Source organism: Hydra vulgaris, chromosome 14, assembly GCF_038396675.1.
Source record: "Hydra vulgaris chromosome 14, alternate assembly HydraT2T_AEP".
NCBI lineage: Eukaryota > Metazoa > Cnidaria > Hydrozoa > Anthoathecata > Hydridae > Hydra > Hydra vulgaris.
In genome coordinates this window covers 31,412,485-31,435,045 of record NC_088933.1, presented here as the reverse complement: position 1 = coordinate 31,435,045, position 22,561 = coordinate 31,412,485, and the positions used below count along the sequence as shown (strand labels likewise).

The 22,561-nt window shown below is 26.6% G+C and overlaps 1 protein-coding gene across 1 annotated transcript; it reads right to left on the bottom strand.

The window, feature by feature from the left end:
- Positions 1-1,125: 1,125 nt before the first annotated feature.
- On the bottom strand, positions 1,126-22,323 carry LOC105843618 (U6 snRNA-associated Sm-like protein LSm8). The gene is made up of 4 exons (XM_065818292.1): positions 22,071-22,323; positions 21,917-21,957; positions 5,759-5,886; positions 1,126-1,386 (listed from the first exon to the last, which is right to left on the bottom strand). Exons 1-4 carry the CDS (start codon positions 22,099-22,101, stop codon positions 1,296-1,298), a joined length of 291 nt encoding a protein of 96 aa, XP_065674364.1. The 5' UTR covers positions 22,102-22,323; the 3' UTR covers positions 1,126-1,295.
- Positions 22,324-22,561: the final 238 nt, after the last annotated feature.

Genomic DNA, 22,561 nt, shown 5'->3' with positions numbered 1-22,561 from the left:
TGCTAATGATATTTCTTCAATGCTTTCTAAACTATCTGTTAAACCAATCCATAGAAAGGACTCAAAACTTGACTGCAATAAATATAGACCAATATCATTATTATTAAATATCAGCAAAATTCTTGATAAATAATGCATTCTCGTACCTACCACTTTCTTGATAATTCTAAGTGTCTCAACGGCCGCCAGTTTGGATTTCTTTTAAAATACTCTCTACTACACTTATTAACATTACTGAAATGATTCGTGGTTCCATTGATAATGGTTCTTTTGCTTGTGGCGTCTTTATTGATCTCCAAAAAGCATTTGATACAGTTGACCACAAGATTTTAATTAAAATATTCTATCACTATGGTATACAGGATATTGCTAATAATTGCTTTTTATCGTATATTAAAAATCGCACTCAGTTCATCTCGATTAATGGGTTTCAATTCACAAGTAAAGTTAGTATGGTGTGCTACAGGATTCTGTTTTATGGCTTTTACTATTAATTTAGAGATTGAGGCAGATCGTTAATATACATTAATAACGATCTGCCTTAATCTCTAAATAACTCTATTGTTCATCATTTCGATGACGACACTAATCTTTTACGCATAAATCACTCGCGCAGCTTTGTAAAAAAGTAAATTTAAATTTCGATTGTTCGCGTCATTGCGTAAATAGTAAAGGTTTAAAGCAGATTTTTTTCGAAATTCTTTTTTTATTTATGCACCATGATTTTTTTCTTCGAAACATTACAATACATTTTCTTTTTATTATTCTAATTAGTTTTTTTTATTATTAATATGCTTTATTATTAATTTGTTATTGTTCATGTCTGCTTCAAGAATATTTAAAGTAGCATACATTAATTGCCCGTTAGAGATCGGCAAAACGTAGAAACATCGATTAATTACGTTTTTAGTAACCATTTTAAATAGCGGTGTCTGGATGGTAAAACGCTGAGTTGTAAAGAGAGGTTTTTAACAACCAAGCATCGAAAATTTCTAACAACTTTTAAAACCAATCATTCAAAACCATGTTGATATTTTTAAAATATATTAAAAAGTAATAATTTTAAATATTCAAAATAAGAAAACCTCTACGAAGAGTTTTAACGCGCCATTAAAAACAAAATAATAAAAAATAAATAGAAGCATAAAATATTTCATAAGAATACATTATAGATCTGTGGTTTAAGCGGAAAACCATTATGTAAAATTTTTCTAGGTGAATTATTTCCAAAAACTTCTTTACTTTAGTTTTACAAATGCAAAAAAGCAGGAGTCTTTATTTTAAGTCTAAAAGTTTTAGTAAACAACAGGATTAAAAGGTTCTGCTTTTAATTCTTTAAGGTCGAGTTCAGAATCAACTTCATCATCAATCTCTCCAATAACAGCTCTAGTAAATAAATAAGCAAATTGCACAAGCAAATAAAATAAACCAAATAAATAATTTAACAAATTAGCCAATAAAGAATATTAAAAAAATTTTATTCATTAAAAACAAAAATTTTAAACAATATATAGATAAAATAAATTTAATTACAACCAAATTCTCTCAACGATTTTCCCAGAAAAGAATATATTTTTATATTTAAATAAAAATGTCATATTTATATACTTTTTTTGCGTAAGCTAAAGAATTTGAGTTTCATAAAATTTCGAATTTTATTTGAAATAAGCATGACTTTATCAGCGTATTTTAAATCCAAACAAGAGCTTTAGATGTTATAATTTTTTTTGTTTCAAGTTTTTTGATTATTTAAAGAAACGTTTCTTTTTTTTTTAATAATTTTTAAAACCTTTTTACTATCCCTAATAATGAATCTAAAGAACACAATTTTGGAGTCTTTAGATCAATTTCGCTCATCTGCGTTAACATGCAGGGCCGTAGGAACAAAAATTATATGAGGAGGAGGGGGGGGGGAGGGGGCAGTACTAGCCCGAAATTGTTTTAAGAACATTTTTTTTAAAGTCATTTTTTCAGTCAATTTCTTTAAAATTATTAATTTGAAAAATTATTAGGGGGGAGGGGAATGGCAACCCTCTCACTGGGTTCTCTTCTTTACGTCTTCATGGATTATCATTTACTACTGATCTTTCAGGGAAACCATACAACCGATTGCTAAATTACCATCTGCTAAGGTTGCTTCTCTTTAGCGTGTTTGCCATTTCCTCTCCTGATTCCATTCTCTACCTCTACAAATCTCTTATTCTTCCCTGTATGAAATACTGTTGTCATTTTTGGGCTGGTTCTTCTAATGATGCTCTTTCTTTCCTTTACAAGGTCCAAAAACGCATTGCAAATGTAATTGGATCCGCTCTATCTGCTAAGCTTGAGCCTCTTTCCATCGTCGTAAAATTGTATCTCTTTCTCTTTTCTACAAATACTATCATAGCCACTGCTCAAAGGAGCTTTCATCTCTAGTTCAATCAACCAAAACTCATTCTCACTTGAATCATCATTCATCAAAGTTTCATTATTTTACGTATCTGGTTTTGCATGCTCCAAAAATTTTTATTTGTCTAGTTTTTCCCCCCGACCTTTTACCCTTTGGAACTCTCTTCCATCTTCACGTTTTCCTGACTCATACAACCTTCAACTTTTTTAGTCTTCTGTCAACTGTTTCCTTGCTCTATTCTTTTTTTCTAGTAACTCCCAACTTAATAGTGGTTGCTTGCAGCCTTGTTGGGAGTGAATCAGAATAAAAAAAAAATAAAAAATAAAAATTGAGAATCACAACGATAACAACGAAGTTTATTTTATTACAAATATTTGTCAAAAGAAAAATGACCAAATTTAAAAGTCAATAAATATTTTACTAATTATTTCTTTAAATTTTTAATTTATTTTAAACTTAATTCTTTACTATTCCAAATATCTTCTAACTTACATTTTAAATACTTTCTACACTATTTTAAATGTTATTTATACATTTTACTATGTAATTCAAGTGTCAAATTTTACAGTAGGAGAGAGGGAAGAGCATTAGGGTTTTTATTAATGTTTTAAGTACTTTAAACTTTAATTTAAACTTAAAATTCCAAAAAGAAAAATAAAGGGTGAAAATTGGAACATTGAAATCATGAAGCATTGGTACAGGATTTTTAACATCTCTTTTGTAGATTACATATAAACTTGGTACAACACGGTATAAAAAATATTTTAATGTTTTAAATTCACTTTTTATTGCTGTAATATAAATATAATTTTTCAGAAAAATGCAACACAATTACATTATAAAAACACCAAGATACATCTCATAAGAAGAGAAATTAAATGTTGCAATTAATATGGTAATAAAAGATAAAAAAATCTATCAGAGATAAAATGCTTAAATAATTAACACGATTTTTATGACTTTATATAACAGATTAGAAAAAATTAGGGATTCCTCAAAACTATGTGAAATAAATAACAAGTATGCAATTAGTTTTTAATGCATACTCCTTTAGTTTAACAAGTGCAAAAATTGTTCTATGATTATATAGTTTGAGTCTTGGTATTGACAAATCTGATAATCAACTTGCTAAAAGTTGATTATCTGACCAAACTGGATTAAATGATTCAGGTGGTAAAATAGTCACTAGCAGAAAAAAGTTAGCTGTACTTCTTTTTCATGTTTAAATTTCCTTGATATGTTTAGAAAATGTTGTTGGTTTTAAAATGTATTTATCATTAAAATTACATTTATTTTTAATTAAATTTGTCACTGCATTTATGTAAACAGTGTATAACAATGCTCCTCTGGCTATGAACCAATGTTTTGATTGTAAAGGAGCATTGATAAAAAAACTACGTTCAGAAAATTCAAAAGTATTGTACTTAACCAGGCCATGGTGGGAAGCCCACCATAGCCCAAACTCCTCTAAATTGGTCTACTTGAGCAATTTATGTTTATCAGAATGATTTAGGTATTTAATTGCTCCGAAAGACTTGTAATGTAATGCCACCATTCAATTTTGTTAAAACTTAGATGTAAAGTTTTTGTGCTCGTGTTTTGGCAATGGAGTTTTGTTTGTCAGAATGATTTAGGTATTTAATTGCTCCGAAAGACTTGTAATTGTAGTATTTCTTCACTTTCCATAACAAAAAAAAAAAACAACGAATCTTTTTTACCACTGATTTATTGATTTATTTTTTCTTCCAGATCCTTTAGCTCATTTGATGGATAAAGTTTAAATTTTATAATCCTTCCAACAGTAGATATATCATTTTATAATCCTCCCAACAGTAGATATATCATTTTATAATCCTTCCAACAGTAGATATATCATTTTATAATCCTTCCAACAGTAGATATAGGAACTATAGTAGCTTTTGAGACTGGTTTGTAGTTCTATGATGGATTTTCTTCATCGATGATGGATTTTCTTCATGAATGTGCAAGATTTTTTTCTGATTTTCAAATTGCTTAATATTAACTAAAATATTACTATTATTTTAATATTAGCAACTTATTTTGAAAGTGATTTCCGCTTCTCACCTTTTTTAATCTCATGCTTTAGTCAAATTTTCTATTGAATAAGTAAAGTTATTAATAGATAAATGAATATCTAGTGTGAAAACCCAAAGAAAATGCTTGCCTAAAGACTTTTTTCCGAAACAAAATATATCATAAATTTTATTATATATTTATTATATATTTGTAATATTAACATTACAAGTACATGCTTTTAGTGAGTCAAAATTTAATGAGTTTAATTTTTGTCAAAATTTACCAATGCTCCCCCCTCTCCCTTACACAAAAAAATGAAACTTTGTGACAGAACTTTAAAGTATAATATGCAATAATTAACCATATCAAATTTATTTTTTCGAACCCTGTTAAAAACACACAAAAAAACAACAACAATAGTTTTGATATAAAAAATATTAAAACAAAGAAATGTATCACTAGTGCCAAGAGATTTGGCCAATCAGGAATTTGTATTTAGGCATGCATTTCAAAATTATTTCACTCTTAAATTTTACAAATTTTGATTTAAAAAAAAAGAGTTTCATACTTATTTATGCACAATTTACAAGATGTTATTATTTTTTGGTTTGAAAGTTAATTACAAAACTACTACACAATAACCTAAAAAAATGGTTTGTAATTTTTCAATAGTGAAGCAAAAGTTTTTTCGCCACCAATAACTAAGAAATATTTGGGATCAAAATAAATATTTCACTTCAGGCCTCCCATCATCTTACTTGTAAAAAACTCTTGTAAAAAAGATCTTCTAAGCTGTTTACATCGATTGATGTGATTTTCCATTAAAAAAAAAAAGTTTAAAAAATGTCATTATATTCATATCTGGATATATAGATAAAAATATTTGGTATCTGGCTAGTTATGCAAAATGGGTAAACCTCTAGAAAATACTCATTGGAAATTTTTATTACTTATGATTACAGATCACAAAAATCATATAACACATAGAATTGAATTGCATTCAATTTGAATTGAATTCAAATCCTCAAGGGGTCTCAAAATATTTGAATTACATGAATTTAAAATATGTTAGAATTTTGTAAAAGCAAGTAAAAAACCTTTTTTTTTACTTTTTAGATTTTCACACAATTTTTGTAACTAATAGAAAAACTTGCCTAATTAAAGAAAAAATGGATAAAACAAAAATTACTAAAGTTATCAACTAACAACAAATAAATATTCAAATAAAAAGGCTTTTCTATTTAAATAAAAACTATTAACATTAATTACATGCTCCTTTTTTAACATTAAAATTAAAAAAAAATTAATTTTCAAAATGTAAAAACAACATACATATTATCACCACGGATGATATAAAGTCCAAGAATAACTTGTTGAACTCCACTATCAGGTGAAAATACTCTTTCATGGCTTTCATCTAAAATCAAGTTAACTGCTTGATCAAAACCTTTAAGTGTTCCCTAAAAAAATACACATACAAATACATACACGCACACACACATATATACAAGTAAAAGTTCCAGGTAACAAATGAAAAACTATTCAAACATGGATGAGTAAAATATATTTATTAGTTAAATTATAACAAATAATTTAATTCTTTTCTCAAAACCGTGTTTGAGAAAAAAATTTAATTATTTGTTAAAATATTTGTTAAAACTTAACTAATAATTATATTTTATTCATCTTTGTTTAAATAGTTTTTCATTTGTTACCTGGAACTTTTACTCATATGTGTGTGTATGTATGTATGTATGTATGTATGTATGTATGTATGTATATATATATACATTATATATATATATTAGGTACAAATATATACATATACATATATATACATATATATATATATACACATTATATATATATATTAGGTACAAATATATACATATACATATACATATACATATATATATATATATATATATATATATATATATATATATATATATATATATATATATATATATATACATTATATATATATATTAGGTACAAATATATATATATATATACATTATATATATATATTAGGTACAAATATATACATATATATATATATATATATATATATATTAGGTACAAATATATACATATACATACATACATACATATATATATATATATATATATATATATATATATATATATATATATATATATATATATATATATATAAGGGTGCATTGAAAAACAGAACTTTTTTAAAATTGCCTTGTAATAGCTCTAAATCAATCAATCAATCAATCATATATATTCTGAAAATAAATTTTCACGGCTATTTACAAATAGTATTGAAATACTAATCTCAAGTAAATACCTTAAAAAATTGTTTACTTATATACAATTAATCTTTGTAATAATAATAATAATAATATTAATAATAGTAATAAGAATAATAACAATAACAATGATAGTAATAATAATAATAAAGTAATTATAATAATTTAAATAAATCGGTATTACTTTTCATACAGCAATCCTTTTTACTTACAAAGTTACAGTTACAAACAGTAATAACCTGACAAAACGTAACAACTTACGATGACATAAAAACGACTACTGCTAAAAAAATTATAAAGATTTAGTAAATATATTAATATAATCATAGTTGTTATAATATAATAATCAAAATATATTGCAAATATTATGACCAAATAAATAAATACAATATAAACAGAAAAACACTGAGAAAATCAAAGTTACAACAAACATTAAAAACAAAACAAAAAATTACCTTTGGCAAAAAAAAAAAAAAAAAAAAAGGATTAAAAAAAATAATAATACACGGTAGAATAAAACATATGTAATAAATGGCTAAAATGAAAATAAAAACAAATAATATGTAACTGTATAAAAAAAAATTTATATGCCATTAAAAATAAATATTAATTAAAAATAAATAAAAGACTAACAAAAAATAATAAGTAAAACTATATACGCTAAAAAACTGAAGAAAAATAAATAAATAATAAAATAAATAATCCTAAGAAATAAATGAAAGAAAACTAAAGAAATAAATAAAAAAATAAAAAAAAATCTTGATTTGCCGAACGTGGTTCCGATGTTTAAATAGTTTTTTTTTCTTTCTTTGCCATTCTTTTTATATAGTTCATTCATTAACGTTTTTTTTTTAACTTCTATTTTCATTACTTTTTTACTTATTTTCTTACAGATATTTCTTTTTCTTTTTTTCTTTTAAAACGTTTAATTATTCTTCTTTTTATGTTGATTTTATTTTTGTTTAATTTATAAATGTTTTCTTTTCCCTTTTACTTTTTTCCTTTCAAAAGTTATTTTCAACCGTTTGAAAAAAGCGTCCACCATTTGCGATGTCATTGCAAAGCAATGACAAATATATGCTATATAATAAAATATATGCTAAATATATGCTATATAATAAAATATCACTAAATTACCAAAAATTTTGAAATTAAAATATTTTTAGAGTTGCCTCTAGTCCCTTGAACATTTAAGGGCCCCTAATAATCTGGGAAAAAAAAATTCTTCAAAAGTAGATCAACCTGGTACTCAAAAGAAGTGAAATTTTATAACAAGTTCAAAAATAATAATTGTTTTATAAAAAAACTTTAAAAAAAAATATTATTAAAAAACCTGTAAAAATGCACTTTTTTTTTTTTTTAGTTGAAAAACCATAATTATTATGCAATGAAATTCAAAATAATAATTTTTACATAAAACAAATATTATTTTCAAACATTTTATAAAATTTTGCTTCTTTTGAGTACCAGGTTGATCTACTTTTGAAGAATTTTTTTTCCCAGAATATCCTAATATTCTGGGGAAAAAAAAATTGGGCCCTAAAATGTTCAAGGGACTAGAGGCAACTCTAAAAATATTTTAATTTCGAAATTTTTTGTTAATTAAGTGATATTTTATTATATAGCATACATTTAGAGCCATTACAAAGCAATTTTAAAAAAATTCTGTTTTTCAATGCACCCTAATATATATATACATATTATATAATATATATATATATTTATATATATATATATAAAATAAATATATATATAATATATATATACATATTATATAATATATATATATATATATATATATATATATATATATATATATATATATATATATATATATATATATATATATATATATATATATATATATATCTATATATATCTATATATATCAGGGATGTGGAGTCCCAAAAGGACTCCGGCTTTATATCTCTACTTTTTCCAAGTCTGTAGTGTCCAGAAGCTCTAAACATGTTTGTTGACTTATGATCTGCTCTAAGAAAAAAATTCATGAGATTTAATGACTTGAAACTTGTTTTTAAGCCCGGAGTCCTTGCCGCCATTATACCTATGGACTCTGGGTTCAAAAAACGATTGTTCCTCTAACCTAAAAGTCTTAATTTTTTCCTATCAGTAGTTCATAAACTTATTTATATTTTAGAGCTCCTGGATACCAAAAACTAGTATGAAGTAATCTTTTTGTGACTTTTAAATCCGGAGTCCTTTTTGGGACTCCGTATCCCTGATATATATATATATATATATATATATATATATATATATATATATATATATATATATATATATATATATATATATATATATATATATATATATATATATATATATATATATATATATATATATTAGGTACAAATGAACTTTTAATCATTTTAGTTTAAAAGTGTTTAAAAGTGAAAAAAAACAATTATTTATAAAACAAATTTTAAATTTTTATATAATTTTGCTTCATTTGAATCCAACATGACATACTTTTGAAAAACTTATTTTTTGATAATATTAAGGATCTGTTAAGTGTTCAAGGGTCTTGGGGCACTCCTTAAAGTATTTTTTTTAGTCAAAAAATCTTTAAATTTAGTGTTATTATATAGAACACTTTTGGGTAAGAGCAGACTCTTTTTTAAAAACTGTTTTTAAGGACCACCATAATGTATATATACATATATATATACATATATACATATATACATATATATATATATATATATATATATATATATATATATATACATATACACACACACACACACACACACACACACACATATATATATAATTTTTCAGTACAAATAGTTAATTAGCACAAATATAAATAAAAAAAAGTAACGCTGTTAAAAGAACGCTGAAAACTTGCTGAAGACCACGTCGCCTTATCATACTATATTTTTTTATTACTTTTATATTTTTTTATTATCATAATATATTTTTTTATTACTTGTATTAATGTAGTAAACTACATTAATACAAGTGATAAAAAAAGAAGTAATAGGAACAATAATATTAAAAACGTTGGAATCAGAACAAAAATATAAAGGAGTAAGGCTAAGAAAAACGAAAAAAAAAAAAAGAGAGAGAATGAACGGATAAGATAAGATGAGTGAGAAAAAAATGTAGGAGAAAACAAAAATTTTAATCACATAAGTTCAGAAGGTAGAGTGAGAGAAAAAAATCTTCGCAAAAAAATATAAAAAGGCAAACTTAAATAAAAAAATACATACACTACTACATACAATTGTAAAGCCTATATTATGCATTACATAGATTAGTTAAACAAAAGTAAATATCAGGATATAGAAAAAGCAACAACAACTAAAGTGACAGAAAAAAATGCAAAAAAATAAATACATTCAACATTTTTTATATACATAAATGCACAACATATAGACAATGTACAAAATTAGTTAATATTAATCCTTTTTTTTTCTTTTAATTTTTTTTTTACTTTTCACCGCTAAACAAACACTTCCTCTATTTGGATGTCATTGCAGTCACATTAAAATTGAGGCATTGCGCCACAATAAAACCAATGTCATCGATTTTATTGTGATATATATTTTTTTACTGATAACATGGTTTTTCCATTTAAGGTCATTTGATATTATAAAACCTAAATCTCTTTTAATTTCTGTCATTTGTAAAAAATGATCTTCTTATTTGTAGTTAAATTAAGGATTCAATTTACCTATATGCATAACTTTGCACCTATCTCCATTGAACTTAATCGACCACTTATTTGACCAGTCTAACAACTTATTTAAGTCTTCTTGAAGAGCATTGCTGTTACCTTCAATGGTAATTGCTGACATGACTTTAGTATCATCTGCAAATAATTTACTTAGTATATTAAACTTTAAGTCATTTTTATAAATTACAAATAGTAGTGGGCCAAGAACTCAACCCTGAGGTATTCCATTTGTAAGTTCCTCCCAACATAAAAGAAACTCACCCAGAACAACTCTATGTTTCTTATTACTAAGGAATGTTTTACACCATTGTAAAATGTAAGAGTGAAACCATAACCATAAAACTTTAGATAAAGAAACCAAATCAAAAGCTTTTGCAAAGTCCAAAAATATCATGCTGATAATATTACCAGCTTTGATTTCTCTTGTTTTAAAATCAAAAGTCTCTAACAAATTTGAACAACACTTTTTACTATTAACAAATCCATGCTGTTCACTAGCTAATAATTTATTAAAAGTCAAATGATTTATCATAACATTGCAAATAATTTTCTCATAATTTTGAAAACAATTATGTTAATGATATTGATCAATAGTTTGAAGGATCTAATCTGTGACGTTTTTTGAACAGTGGAGTTATGCTTGCAATTAACCATTCATTTGGTATAACACCACTATAATAAGACATTTTATAGATCAGTGATAACAGGCGAAAAATTGAACATTCTTGGATAACATGATGATGAACTTTGTCAATACCAACTACTTTATTTACATTAAGGTTTACAAAATGATATTCAACATCAGTGTCATTAAAACTTGAATCGCTTTTTTTGACATTTTCAAAGGAAAAGTTACAGGGTATAACTTTTATGTCAACTTTTAAAAATACTGAAACAAAATATTCATTTAAACAACTTGCAATATATACCTCATTTGCAATATAATACCTCATTTGTTATAAATCAATACGCTAATAGTAGTAGTAGTGTTGTTTTTTAGGTAGTTTTTTAGTCTTTTCTACACGCGGATCAGTATTCCACTAGTTTTTCAAGAAAGGTCTGCAAGCGGATTAGAGCTGATAAATTTTAGTTTTAAGAGGAATTGATGTTGTTCATTGTTTAATTTTATTATAAAATTTTTTCCTATTGTTTGTTTGTTGTTTGTATTTTTCTGATTTTTATACCCTGTTTTCTTTTCTTTAAATAAAATAAGACTGTTATTTGTGGACTTACATGTCCACAAATAACAGTAAGTGTCTTTACATAAATTTGCGTATATTTCAGTATATTTTAAATTACTCTGTATCTATATGTATATTTTCTTTTAGATAAAAAAAAATAGGTATAGAAAATAGTAAAAAAGAAAAAAGTAGTAGAAAGTAAAAAAATTAAGTTGGAAGTTGTCAAAAGAATGTTGTGTTATGCTTCTTTTTAAGGTATCTGAATACATATTTAGATTTTTAAATTTGTTTTTAAATGGTTTAATCTTTTTTATTACTTTAGATAAAAAATATACTAGCTGACATTGCCAAAAAAATATGGATATTAATAAATCCTAAATTAAATTGCTTTTAATTAAATTAAAATTAAAAGGTTTTTAATTTGAATAATTAATGTAATAAATTGTTTTAATTTTTGACCTCAATGGTAAACCCAGTGGTTAAGCTAATGAGTTAAATTGTAGAGATTTATATATCATATATATTCTAAAGTAATTGGATTTGATTCTTTTTTTAAAATACATTGCTTAACATAAGATTTTTTTTATTTTTTTCTTCTCTTAAATAGTTAAATAAAATTGTTTTATAGATGAGAAACCAGTAACATTTAACATTGTGTTTTTGTTTTTATTACTAAATAATATCTTTGTTATTAGGATTGCAGGTTTTTGTTAATTTTTTCTTTTTGTAGATATGTTTACCTCTTTGTAGATATGTTTACCACTTTAGACTATTAATATTTTGATATTTTTATTTAATTTCTTTTCTCTTTTTTTTTGGATGGTTGATATTAGGCTTAAATAAGTTATTATAAGAAATACTATCAACTTAAAAATAATTGATAATTTATTGAAATGATTAGAACAAGGCAAGCTGAAATTAATTGTAATCAAAATATAAGAAATGCTGCTTGGTAAGAAGAAATTAATTTATACCTAAATTAGTAATCATAATGGTTAGATTAGTTAAAAGTAATTATCACATAAATAAATGAGATAGCCTAGATGAGATTAATTATCCTCAAAATGTACGAAATGCTGCTAGACAATCAGAATATATTGTATAGCAAGAAGTGATACTATTCTAGATTATAATTAATTAGGAGAAATGAGCCAGATCTGTCAGCATTCCTGTGATCAAAAATTTCTTGATGAAACACATTTATTATGTTGCCATAATAGAAAGGTAGTTTTGCTTCCATTTTCACTATTTCTGCAAGATTTACAGGAAGTTATATCATAATTCCAATATCAATTTTTTTAAATATATTAGAATTTAATATGCCTGTCTTAATTTTGCTTTATTTACTGATGATGTTGTTTAACCTATAAATCATAGGCCGCCATGTTTTAAAATATGTGGTTAAGTTTTTCATTGTGTAGGTAATCTTAGGCCAGATCAAGATATTCCCCCAACATTATCAACTGTCTATCTCTGACCCACTTGCAGCAGTAAATTTTAGAAAGCAATAACATCGCAATCAACTTTGCTTACATATTTTAACGTTTCATTTGCAAACTATAGTTAGTAAAGTTGCTGTTGTATTCGTTGGAGATGATGCTGCACCTGCTTCCAGGGAAGTTATTTACCCAAAAGGTCATTTAGAAGTTTTATTGAAAATGTTAGTTAACTTAGATCCTACAGTTTATAATAAATTTTTAGTTGAAATATAGTCTTTGATTAGAAAAGATCACAATTTGTAGGACTCTTTTATGTTTATTTATTATTCAGTTGCAACAATACTAATATTATTGGTAATATGTTTAATGATAATAGTGAAATTGAAATGGATAATATTAGGTTCGAAGATATTATTATAAATGGTAATAGGCGACATAAAAATAGTTGTTGTCAAATAAAAGAGATAGATCTAGGTAGGAAAAAATTAATCGTTGTTGAAATGTAAGAAATGCTGTTCAGCGAGCAGAAAACTTACATGCAAGAATTCAGTGTCAAGCAGTGTTAATGTCTGTCAATTCGATTTTACTTTAGACACTTGAGAACAAAGCAAAGCATGAATTTTTCTATTTATAGTAATATTATTTATATATTTATAGTAATATATTGAGTGATTTATAGTATATATATATATATATATTTATAGTAATATTTAGATTAATAACAGTTTATAACAACAATTTATAAACAAACAGTTAATAGCATAAATGATTCTAAATTTTTTTATATTTTCAAACATAATTGTTCTTTTTTTTTTAGTTGCCTTTGTCATTACTTGATTAGTTTGCTTACTGTTGAAATATGGTTTTAATTTTATGTTAAGTTTACTCTATTAATCATTAGTCAACAGTTAGAACGAAGCTGGAGCTTAATTAAGAAATGCTGGGAGTTTATCTTTTAATCAAAGTAAAAATAATTTTGTTTACTGGTAACAATAAAACCAGTTACTATTATCAATTGTATGTTTTTTTACTTTTTTTTTTACATTCTGCTTTGAAAACACTATCTTTCTCTCCCTCTTTCTCTAAGATGAGAGGGAGAACTAATAAAACTTATTACATATTTCTTAATACCACAATTGACAATGACCATTTATAAGAAATATCTTACAAGTTGCTTGCTATTTTCTGATATAATTGTTCAAATTAGTAACTATAATTGTCCCTCGATTGTTCAAATATTGCAAAAAATGAAATCTTTTTAGTTCAAGTATTTTAGTTAATAAAATATCTTATTAAGTTGTGGTGTTATTACGTTGTATTGTCTATCCTTTTTATAATATTTTCTTTTTAATTTTTTTGGAGACACATAGTAATGAGTTTTTACAAATATCTTATGCTATGCGATATTGTTACTGTGTTTTGTGTTGATAGAACTAGGCTGTAATAGCTATTTTTTTGTTCTTTATATTTTCTGTAATATTATTATCCTAATTCTGCTAACAATAAAATGCAAATAATACTTTTGTAATTAAAAATTGTAATTTTTTTTTCATTTCTTTTTTTAGGTATTTGCAGGCTTTAATTGACTTTCCTTTACTGGTACCTGCTGTGTTGCGACAGATTTTAAAAAGAACTTAACTGATGTTAATGCAGTTTTTATGTTTTAACTATAAGCAATGACATTGCTGATAGGGAGTCAAACTTAAAGTGCTATTTATAGATAAATTTGTATTTAATTTTTTAGATAAAATATCAAGTTATTAATGCGTTTTTATTGTTATAAATGATTTAATTACTAATAACCTGTATTACGGGTTGCTTACTGCTAGTTTGTTCTAATTGAACCATAAACAGTTTTAAGTACTTTAATCGAATCTTTTATAACTGGTTACTATTTAAATATGAATAAACACTTTTAGGGTTGTTTTTTGAGTTTTTAGCCAGATTTTATTCAAAAGATCTTATACCTTTTTTTTATATCTTATATCTTTTATTAACTCTTTTTTTACATTTTTATTCAAAGTTTTTAGTCATTTACCATGTCAGTTTCTTTAAATATTGAATGCCTGCATTTGTACCATAACTTTTTCTTTAACTTGATCATTTTCCGAAGCTCTGTGATAAGAGCTGATCGTTATGAAACTTTATTGTTACGTTTATAAAATTCTTGTCATAATATTATTAAAGTTAATTGATGTAATTTATTAGTCAAGTCATAAGCTATTTTTGTATATAATTATGCCCTCGAGAATTTTTGTTTCTGTATAAGTTGTAAATAGAATTTAATAGACAGAGTCAAAATAAAAGTAAACAAAGTTGTCATATTAAGCTATTTCGGCAGTATGACATCCATGGTAAAAATGATTGGAAAATTTGATGGATCTGGAGATGTTGTAGTGTGGCTGAAAAAGATCAAACTGGTGGGAGAGCTGCAAAAGATGGGCAATCTTTAATTGATCATTCCGTTGTTTCTTGAATGCAGTGCATTCGCATTATATGAGCAACTTGGGGAGAGCCAAAAACCCGCCGCTGCAGACATTGAAAAAGCTCTACTAGATGCATTTGCAATCGATGGTTTCCAAGCTTACGAGCAGCTCAGAGATCAGAGATGGAATGATGGTGAATCTGTCGATGTGTATTTGGCCAGTTTGCGCCAACTTATGGGTTTGGCCAACATTGAAAGCAAAGAAATATTGCTAAGAGCATTTATAACTGGATTGCCGGGTGAAATTTCAAAGCAGCTACGAGCATAAGTGAAAATATTTAGAATCAGTTTACAGGATGCATTGCAGATGGAATGCATTGCAGACACGCATAATGGAAAAAGCAAAAGTAGAGTAAGTTTCAACAACAATCTCTGGTTTCTATAAAAATGTTAAGAAACCATCCGCTACTGATTTTAACTGCTACAATTGTGGCAAGCCTGGACATGTTGCCCGAATCTGCTTTATAAAGAAACAAATTGTTAGTGATGGAATAAAATGCTTTAGATGTGGAATATCTGGACACATTGCAAGATTTTGTTCGTTTTATCAGGGAAATTCAAATAGGGAATCGCCAGCGCCAGCTGTTTCCCTAAACAACTAATGGCGCTTCCAATATGCACTGTGCAGGTGAACACCTTTGCAGGAAAAGCACTGGTTGACAGCGGATGTACTTGAACTATTATTTCAAACAACATGGCTCAGAAAGCCGCTGTACGTATCAGAAGAAATGAACTAATGGTGTTGGCTGTTAATGGAGAATTTGTGAAAACAGAGGGAGAAGCTACAGTAACATTGATCATTGAAGGAAAAAAACTCAAAACATCAGTATTGATGCTATTATTGGTAAGGATGTCATTAATCGCTATGGAGGAGCACATTTGTACAATGGAAAAATTGAATTTGGTTTTGTTTCAATTCGTACAGAGAAACAAGTTGTTGGTATAAAAGACAAGGATTTTGATGCTTATTTTGATGGTACAAAGTGGACTGCTAAATATAAATGGAAACAAGGTCAACCATAACGGAGAAATTCTGTCGCGCAGCACAAGGTAAAATCCCAGTTGTTACATCAATTAAATGATGAGATGGATTAATGGGTAAAAAATGGCTGGTTGAAACCATGCAACAAAGAAAAAAAAAGTACAAAACGGATTGTCCCATTAATGGCTGTTGAGCAGGAAAATAAAGGAAAGATATGACCTGTTTTGGACTTTTGCGAATTGAATCAGTATGTTAATTCACATTATGTCTCAAATGTGAATTAACATACTGAAGTGACAAATGTGATCAAAAAGTTAGAAATGGAGAACTGTTGGTGACAAATTTGCAACGCTTGATCTTAGATGCGCCTATATGCAAATATACATCAATCTGAGTTTGTGGGAGCATTAGAAGGTAGTCTACAAAGAAGAAAAATCTTGAACATCTTGGTTTTGGGTTAAATTCTACCTCAAAAATTATGTCTTCCATCTTAGGCAGTGTGTTGAATCTCAATGCAGGTATTAGTGAAGCAACTGACCACTACATTGACGACATAATTGTTAATTTGGAAATGACATCAGTTGAAAAGGTCATAAACCATTTAGTGCGTTATGGATTGGTAACAAAAGAGCCGGAGCAATGTGATACGGCACAAGTTTTGGGTTTGCAACTGTTTAGAAATGAAAAAAAGGAGCGTTGTTGGAAACGTGAAAACATCATTCTAAAGTCACACGATATCACAACTGAAAAAGTAACACGATGGAAACTATTTTCAATATGTGGACACTTATTAAGTCACTATCCTGTTGGAGGGTGGCTCAGAATTGCCCGCAGTTTTATAAAACATCATAGTCAAGGAGATGCTTGGGATGATCTATTCGGAGATCAAGAAAGTCATAGGATTCGATCAAATGCATTATCAGAAATGCTTATTAAAAGAAGACTTTCTCTATCACGTTAAAATGGGTTCTGTCCTCCAAAACAAAGCTGACGTGTTAACAAGAGTTCCAAAGACTTGGTTAAATGAGCTTTAAGGAGAAATACTAAAGAACTATGTGGAGTGAGTATTGCTGAAGAAATTCGTAATTCTCACTCAAAGCATCATTTTGGCGTTAATCGGACAATGTTTACAGTGCAATGAAGACTTCCGCACATATTAAGAAAAGACGTTGAAAATTGTGTTCGCAAATGTTGTCAATGTAATTCAATTGATCCAGCGTCAATAAAATGGGAAAATGGAGTGCTAGATGTACCAGACACATGGTATCAAATTGCTTGTGATGTGACTCACTATAAAAGGTCGCCATATTTAACAATAATTGACTGTGGACCAAGTCAGTTTGCAATTTGGAGAAAGTTGCCTTGCGAAGATACCAAAAATGTAGTAAGTTAATTGGAATCCGTATTTAGGGAGCATGGCCCACCGCAAGAACTGTTGATGGATAATGGAGCGGTGTTTAAGTCTAGTGAATTTTCAAACATATGTGAAAAATAGTGTGTAAAAAAGAAGTATAGATGTGCATATAGACCATCAGGAAATGGGATTGTGGAGCGTAACCACCGCACAGTAAAACAAACAGCTGCGAGGGCACAAAAATGTCTATATAAAATTACTAGCAATATTTTGGTACAAAGCAACACCAACGATGGGAACAAACGAGGAATCTGCACCTGCTTCTCAAAAAAATAAGTACTTTTGGCATACCAATTCAAGAGGAGAAAAACACTGAAACTCAGGAAAGATCACAACAAGTTATGGAAACTTATAGTACTGGAGAAAAAGTTTATGTTCACCCTGCTGATGCAAAGTGCACTTCAGTTTGCAAAATTGGTACTGTAACTGGCATTGGTACACTCACAAACACAAATATTAAAATTGATGGTGTACCAAGACATGTGCAAGATGTTAGTATAGCTCCTGTTTCAAATTCTTCAAACGCTTCAATTTAAATTGTTATCAGTGAAGAGGTTGACAGTGATGAAAGTGATTTAGAAGATTTAGACATTTTTGCTGCACGAGAGGAAGGAACCAAAGAAACAGTTGTTGACGCTGAGGAGGAAGCTGACAGCAGAGAAATCATCAATAATTTATTACCAGTAATCAGACGATCAACCAGAGAAAGGAGAAAGCTGACTTATTTAAATGTTACTTAAGAACTTTAGTTTTTGGGGTGATGTGATAATAGCTGATCGTTATGAAACTTTATTGTTACGTTTATAAAATTTTTGTCATAATATTATTAAAGTTAATCAATGTAATTTATTAGTCAAGTCATAAGCTATTTTTGTATTTAATTACGCCCTCGAGAACTTTTGCTTCTGTATAAAAGTTGTAAATAGAATTTAATAAACAGATAATAAAAGTAAACAAAGTTGTCGTATTAACAAGCTCTTTAGTCCACATGGAGCATATTTTTTACTTATATCATAATTTATATTTGGAATAAACTTACTAAATCCAGTATGATATATATTTAGCCATTTTTATAGGTTTGACTAGCATTTAAATCCTTAAACTCATTTTCCCAATCAAAACTTGAAAAATAATTTGAAAATTCTTTATAATTTCTTTTAATGTATAATAATTTTGCCTTTTTTTTTTGGTTTTTGATAAAGACTATAAAGACTTGATAAAGTTAATTTTATAAAAATATTTGTAATTCTATATATGGTGTCAATGTTCAATTCCACCTACAGGAGGTAAGTGAAACAGAAAACATGATTACTACATTCTGATAAGACCAAGTCTAACAAATTTGTATCAAACCCAAAGCTAAGTTGAAATGTTGGCAACAATTTCATAAAAAAAAAATCATTTAAAGATTCTATAAATTCTAAAGCGCTTGAATCTGAATCATTCTCAAGTTTACAGGAACGTCACTAAACCATTTTATATTTAAAAAACTGAAATCTCCACAAATTAGAATTCCTGTGAATTTACCATTTTTCTAAGCTTTATAAGCATGTCGAATAGATTTAGCTATTTTCTGGTAACTTAAAATATCACTTTGATATATACATCCACATAGAACATTTTCCAGACCAATCTTAACTGAATGCTTTACTGGTTTGATAGCATTACCAATTAGACAGTTTTTAGTTACAGGATTCTTATCCTGTAACTAAAAACTGTCTAATTGGTATTTCTTTCTGTAACTAAAAACTGTCTAATTGATAATTCTTATTCTGTTTTGATGTATTTTTTATTTATATACTAACTCCTCTGCCTCTACTATATTCACGACCTTTTTTTAACAAACTAAAACCCTCAATACTTTTTGCAGATTGATTAGCTCACCAAGTTTCACAAACCATAGTAATTATAATTATGATTTGTAATAATAATAATTATGGGCTATTTCTTTAACTAACTTATCAAATTTAACTTTCAGTGATTTGGCATTTGTGTAAAAACAGTTTAAAATTTTTTAAACTAAAAGTAAGCTTTGTTTCTTCTGTCCATGTATCATACTTTTTACTATTGAATAATTTACTCAAATCTAAAACGCTGCTTGTTTTTTCTTCTTCTATTATTGTCACTTTTGCTGTCAATATATCGTTTTCACTCACAAGTTTATTAATTTTAGACAAGTTTTCAACATCTTTACACCCCAATTCTGACACTCTAGTAATTAATTCTGACACTCTAGCAATTAATTCTGACACTCTAGCAATTAATTCTTCAAGCTGCTGTCTAGAAACATCTAATCTAATTTTGGTCAATATCATATCAATATATTGATTATTTTAAAAACATACAACTATTTAACTTTTTAAAATGTCCAACTGTAGGTTTCTTTAAAATAAAAACACACCTGCCATCTTTAATTGCTAGAGCGTAATATATTTTTTTTTCTTTTGGCATAGACTTTTTTCTTTGATTGGATTGAAATAGAATGTAGTTGTTTTTTTTTTTGTATTCAATGATAATTTGTTAGATTTAAACCAAGTATTTAGTTTTTCAATTTCAATACTTGCAGTTTTGAAAAGTTCTGTGATAGAAGTAGACAAATAAAATAAATTAGTATCATCTGCAAAAATTATGGCACCGAGTTTGTTCAAGACTTTTGGAAGATCATAGATGTATAACAAGAAAAGTAGGGAACTAGGGCTAGAATAGAACCTCGGGGAACTCTGTATTTAATTTTAAGCAACTTTGAATGGATATTTTTAAAGTAATAACACATTGCTATCTGTTTATAAAAAAGCTCTCAAACCAGTGTAAAATTTTTAAAATTTTTTAAAGTAATATAGCATGATCAACAGTATCAGAATGCTTTTGATAGGTCAATAAAGATTCCTAGAACAAATTTGTTATTACCAAAAATATCACTCAATTCATTTACGAGATCTAATAATGTATTGTTCGGTTGAAAGTTGCTTTTGAAATTCAAATTGTTTTTTATTCAAAGTATTGTTAATATTCAGATATTTATATAGTTTATTGTAAACTATTCGTTCTAGAAGTTTTGAAAAAAACAGGAAAGATTTAGATGGATCTGTAGTTATTAAGTGAAAATGACTGATATTAGTACAACTTTTGAAACTTTTAATTTATCTGGAATAGTTCCTGTTGTAATTGAAGATTTAAAAACATTGAATATGGGTTTGCGTATCACCGGAAAGATACTTAAATAATAAGATACTTAATAATGCATTGCTACAATCTCATCAATTCTTGGTGCTTTATTAATTTTTAGGGAGTTTTTTGCAACTTTAAGTTCATCATAACCATGGCCTACCTTAAATTATTCTAAAAATGGTAATGTTAAATAATGAAAAAAAAGATATTTTCAGATTACTTTTGATTAAAAAAAAAAAAAATTAAATTCAGCTTAAATAGTCAATTCTGAGTGTTTATTGGAAAAGATGACAAATTTTGTTAGTACTTTTTATCTTTTTACAGATAAAATACTGTATAATATTTTACAATATTGTAAAAGTTACATAAGTTTTAAAGGAACTCCTTTTGTGAAAACTTTTTACAAAATAACAAGAAGTCTTATGTTGCCAAAATAACAAGAAGCTTCATTACCTTGAATGATCTGTGAGCAGGGCACTTCATTTTTAGTAAGTCAATAATAGTTGATTTCAATTGATTGAATTTTTTGAAAAGTTTTTGATTATTTAAATATATTAAAATGTTTCCTACAAAATATAATTAAAAATTGTGCTAAAAATGAACTTATATTTTTGTTTATATAAACAAAACTATAAGTTCTGAAATTGGTTAAAAAGGGTCTTAGTCTAAGAAAAATTTGAGGCCAAACTATACATGAAACTTTTAATTATCCTTATCTTATTTAGTAATATTTATGTCAACTTAATTAAAAAAACAAAAACAAAATTATCAAAAACCTTTAGCAAATACATATTATATATAAATATATAAAATTGAAAAAATGAAACAAAACTTACTACAATCATGCGGCCATCTTGTGTTATAACAGCTACAGTATCTGCATAATGTTAAGGATATTTAAATAACTTAGTTTAAAATCACATTAAAAAATTAAAAAAAAAATTAATGGATAATAAACTAAAGAAGATTGAAATTAAAGCAAAAAGATACGTCCTGAATAACTTTCAAGAGCATTAGCCATGTTAATTAAAAGTTATCAAAAGAAAATTTCCAACTTCCAGTTCAATGTTTAAATCAGCTCATATAATTTTTATCAAACAAATCCACACAATTCCACACAAATTTTTTTAAGCTAAACAAATTGTAGATCAATTTAAACTGTAGATAAATATTTTTGAGAAAACAAACAAGCATGAAATTAAAAGCCCGCGTGTCATTCTTATTAATAGAGGGATAAAAATTTAAGACTCGTCCGCGTAAATGTGCCTTACAATTCGTAAATTAAGTAATTACAGCTTTATTTCATCATATTGAGGAAACATAATTTGTGTAAGTTTTCCAATGAATTTGCCTTAATTTTCAATTTTTATTGCTTGAAAGTGCAACTCAAAAAAAAATCTATACTTCTTTTGAACAACTGAAAAACCATTGTCTATACTTCGATTATTTCTATGAGGAGGATAGGAAATGGAAGAGTAGGG

What these genes read in the sequence shown, in the direction of transcription:
- LOC105843618 (XM_065818292.1), bottom strand. Translation starts at nt 22,101, where the DNA reads ATGGCTAATGCTCTTGAAAGTTATTCAGGAC. An exon ending in TCTTGAAAGTTATTCAGGAC is followed by an intron (nt 21,958 to 22,070) that starts GTATCTTTTTGC and finishes AACATTATGCAG; the next exon opens with ATACTGTAGCTGTTATAACA. An exon ending in ATCATCCGTGGTGATAATAT is followed by an intron (nt 1,387 to 5,758) that starts GTATGTTGTTTT and finishes TTTATTTACTAG; the next exon opens with AGCTGTTATTGGAGAGATTG.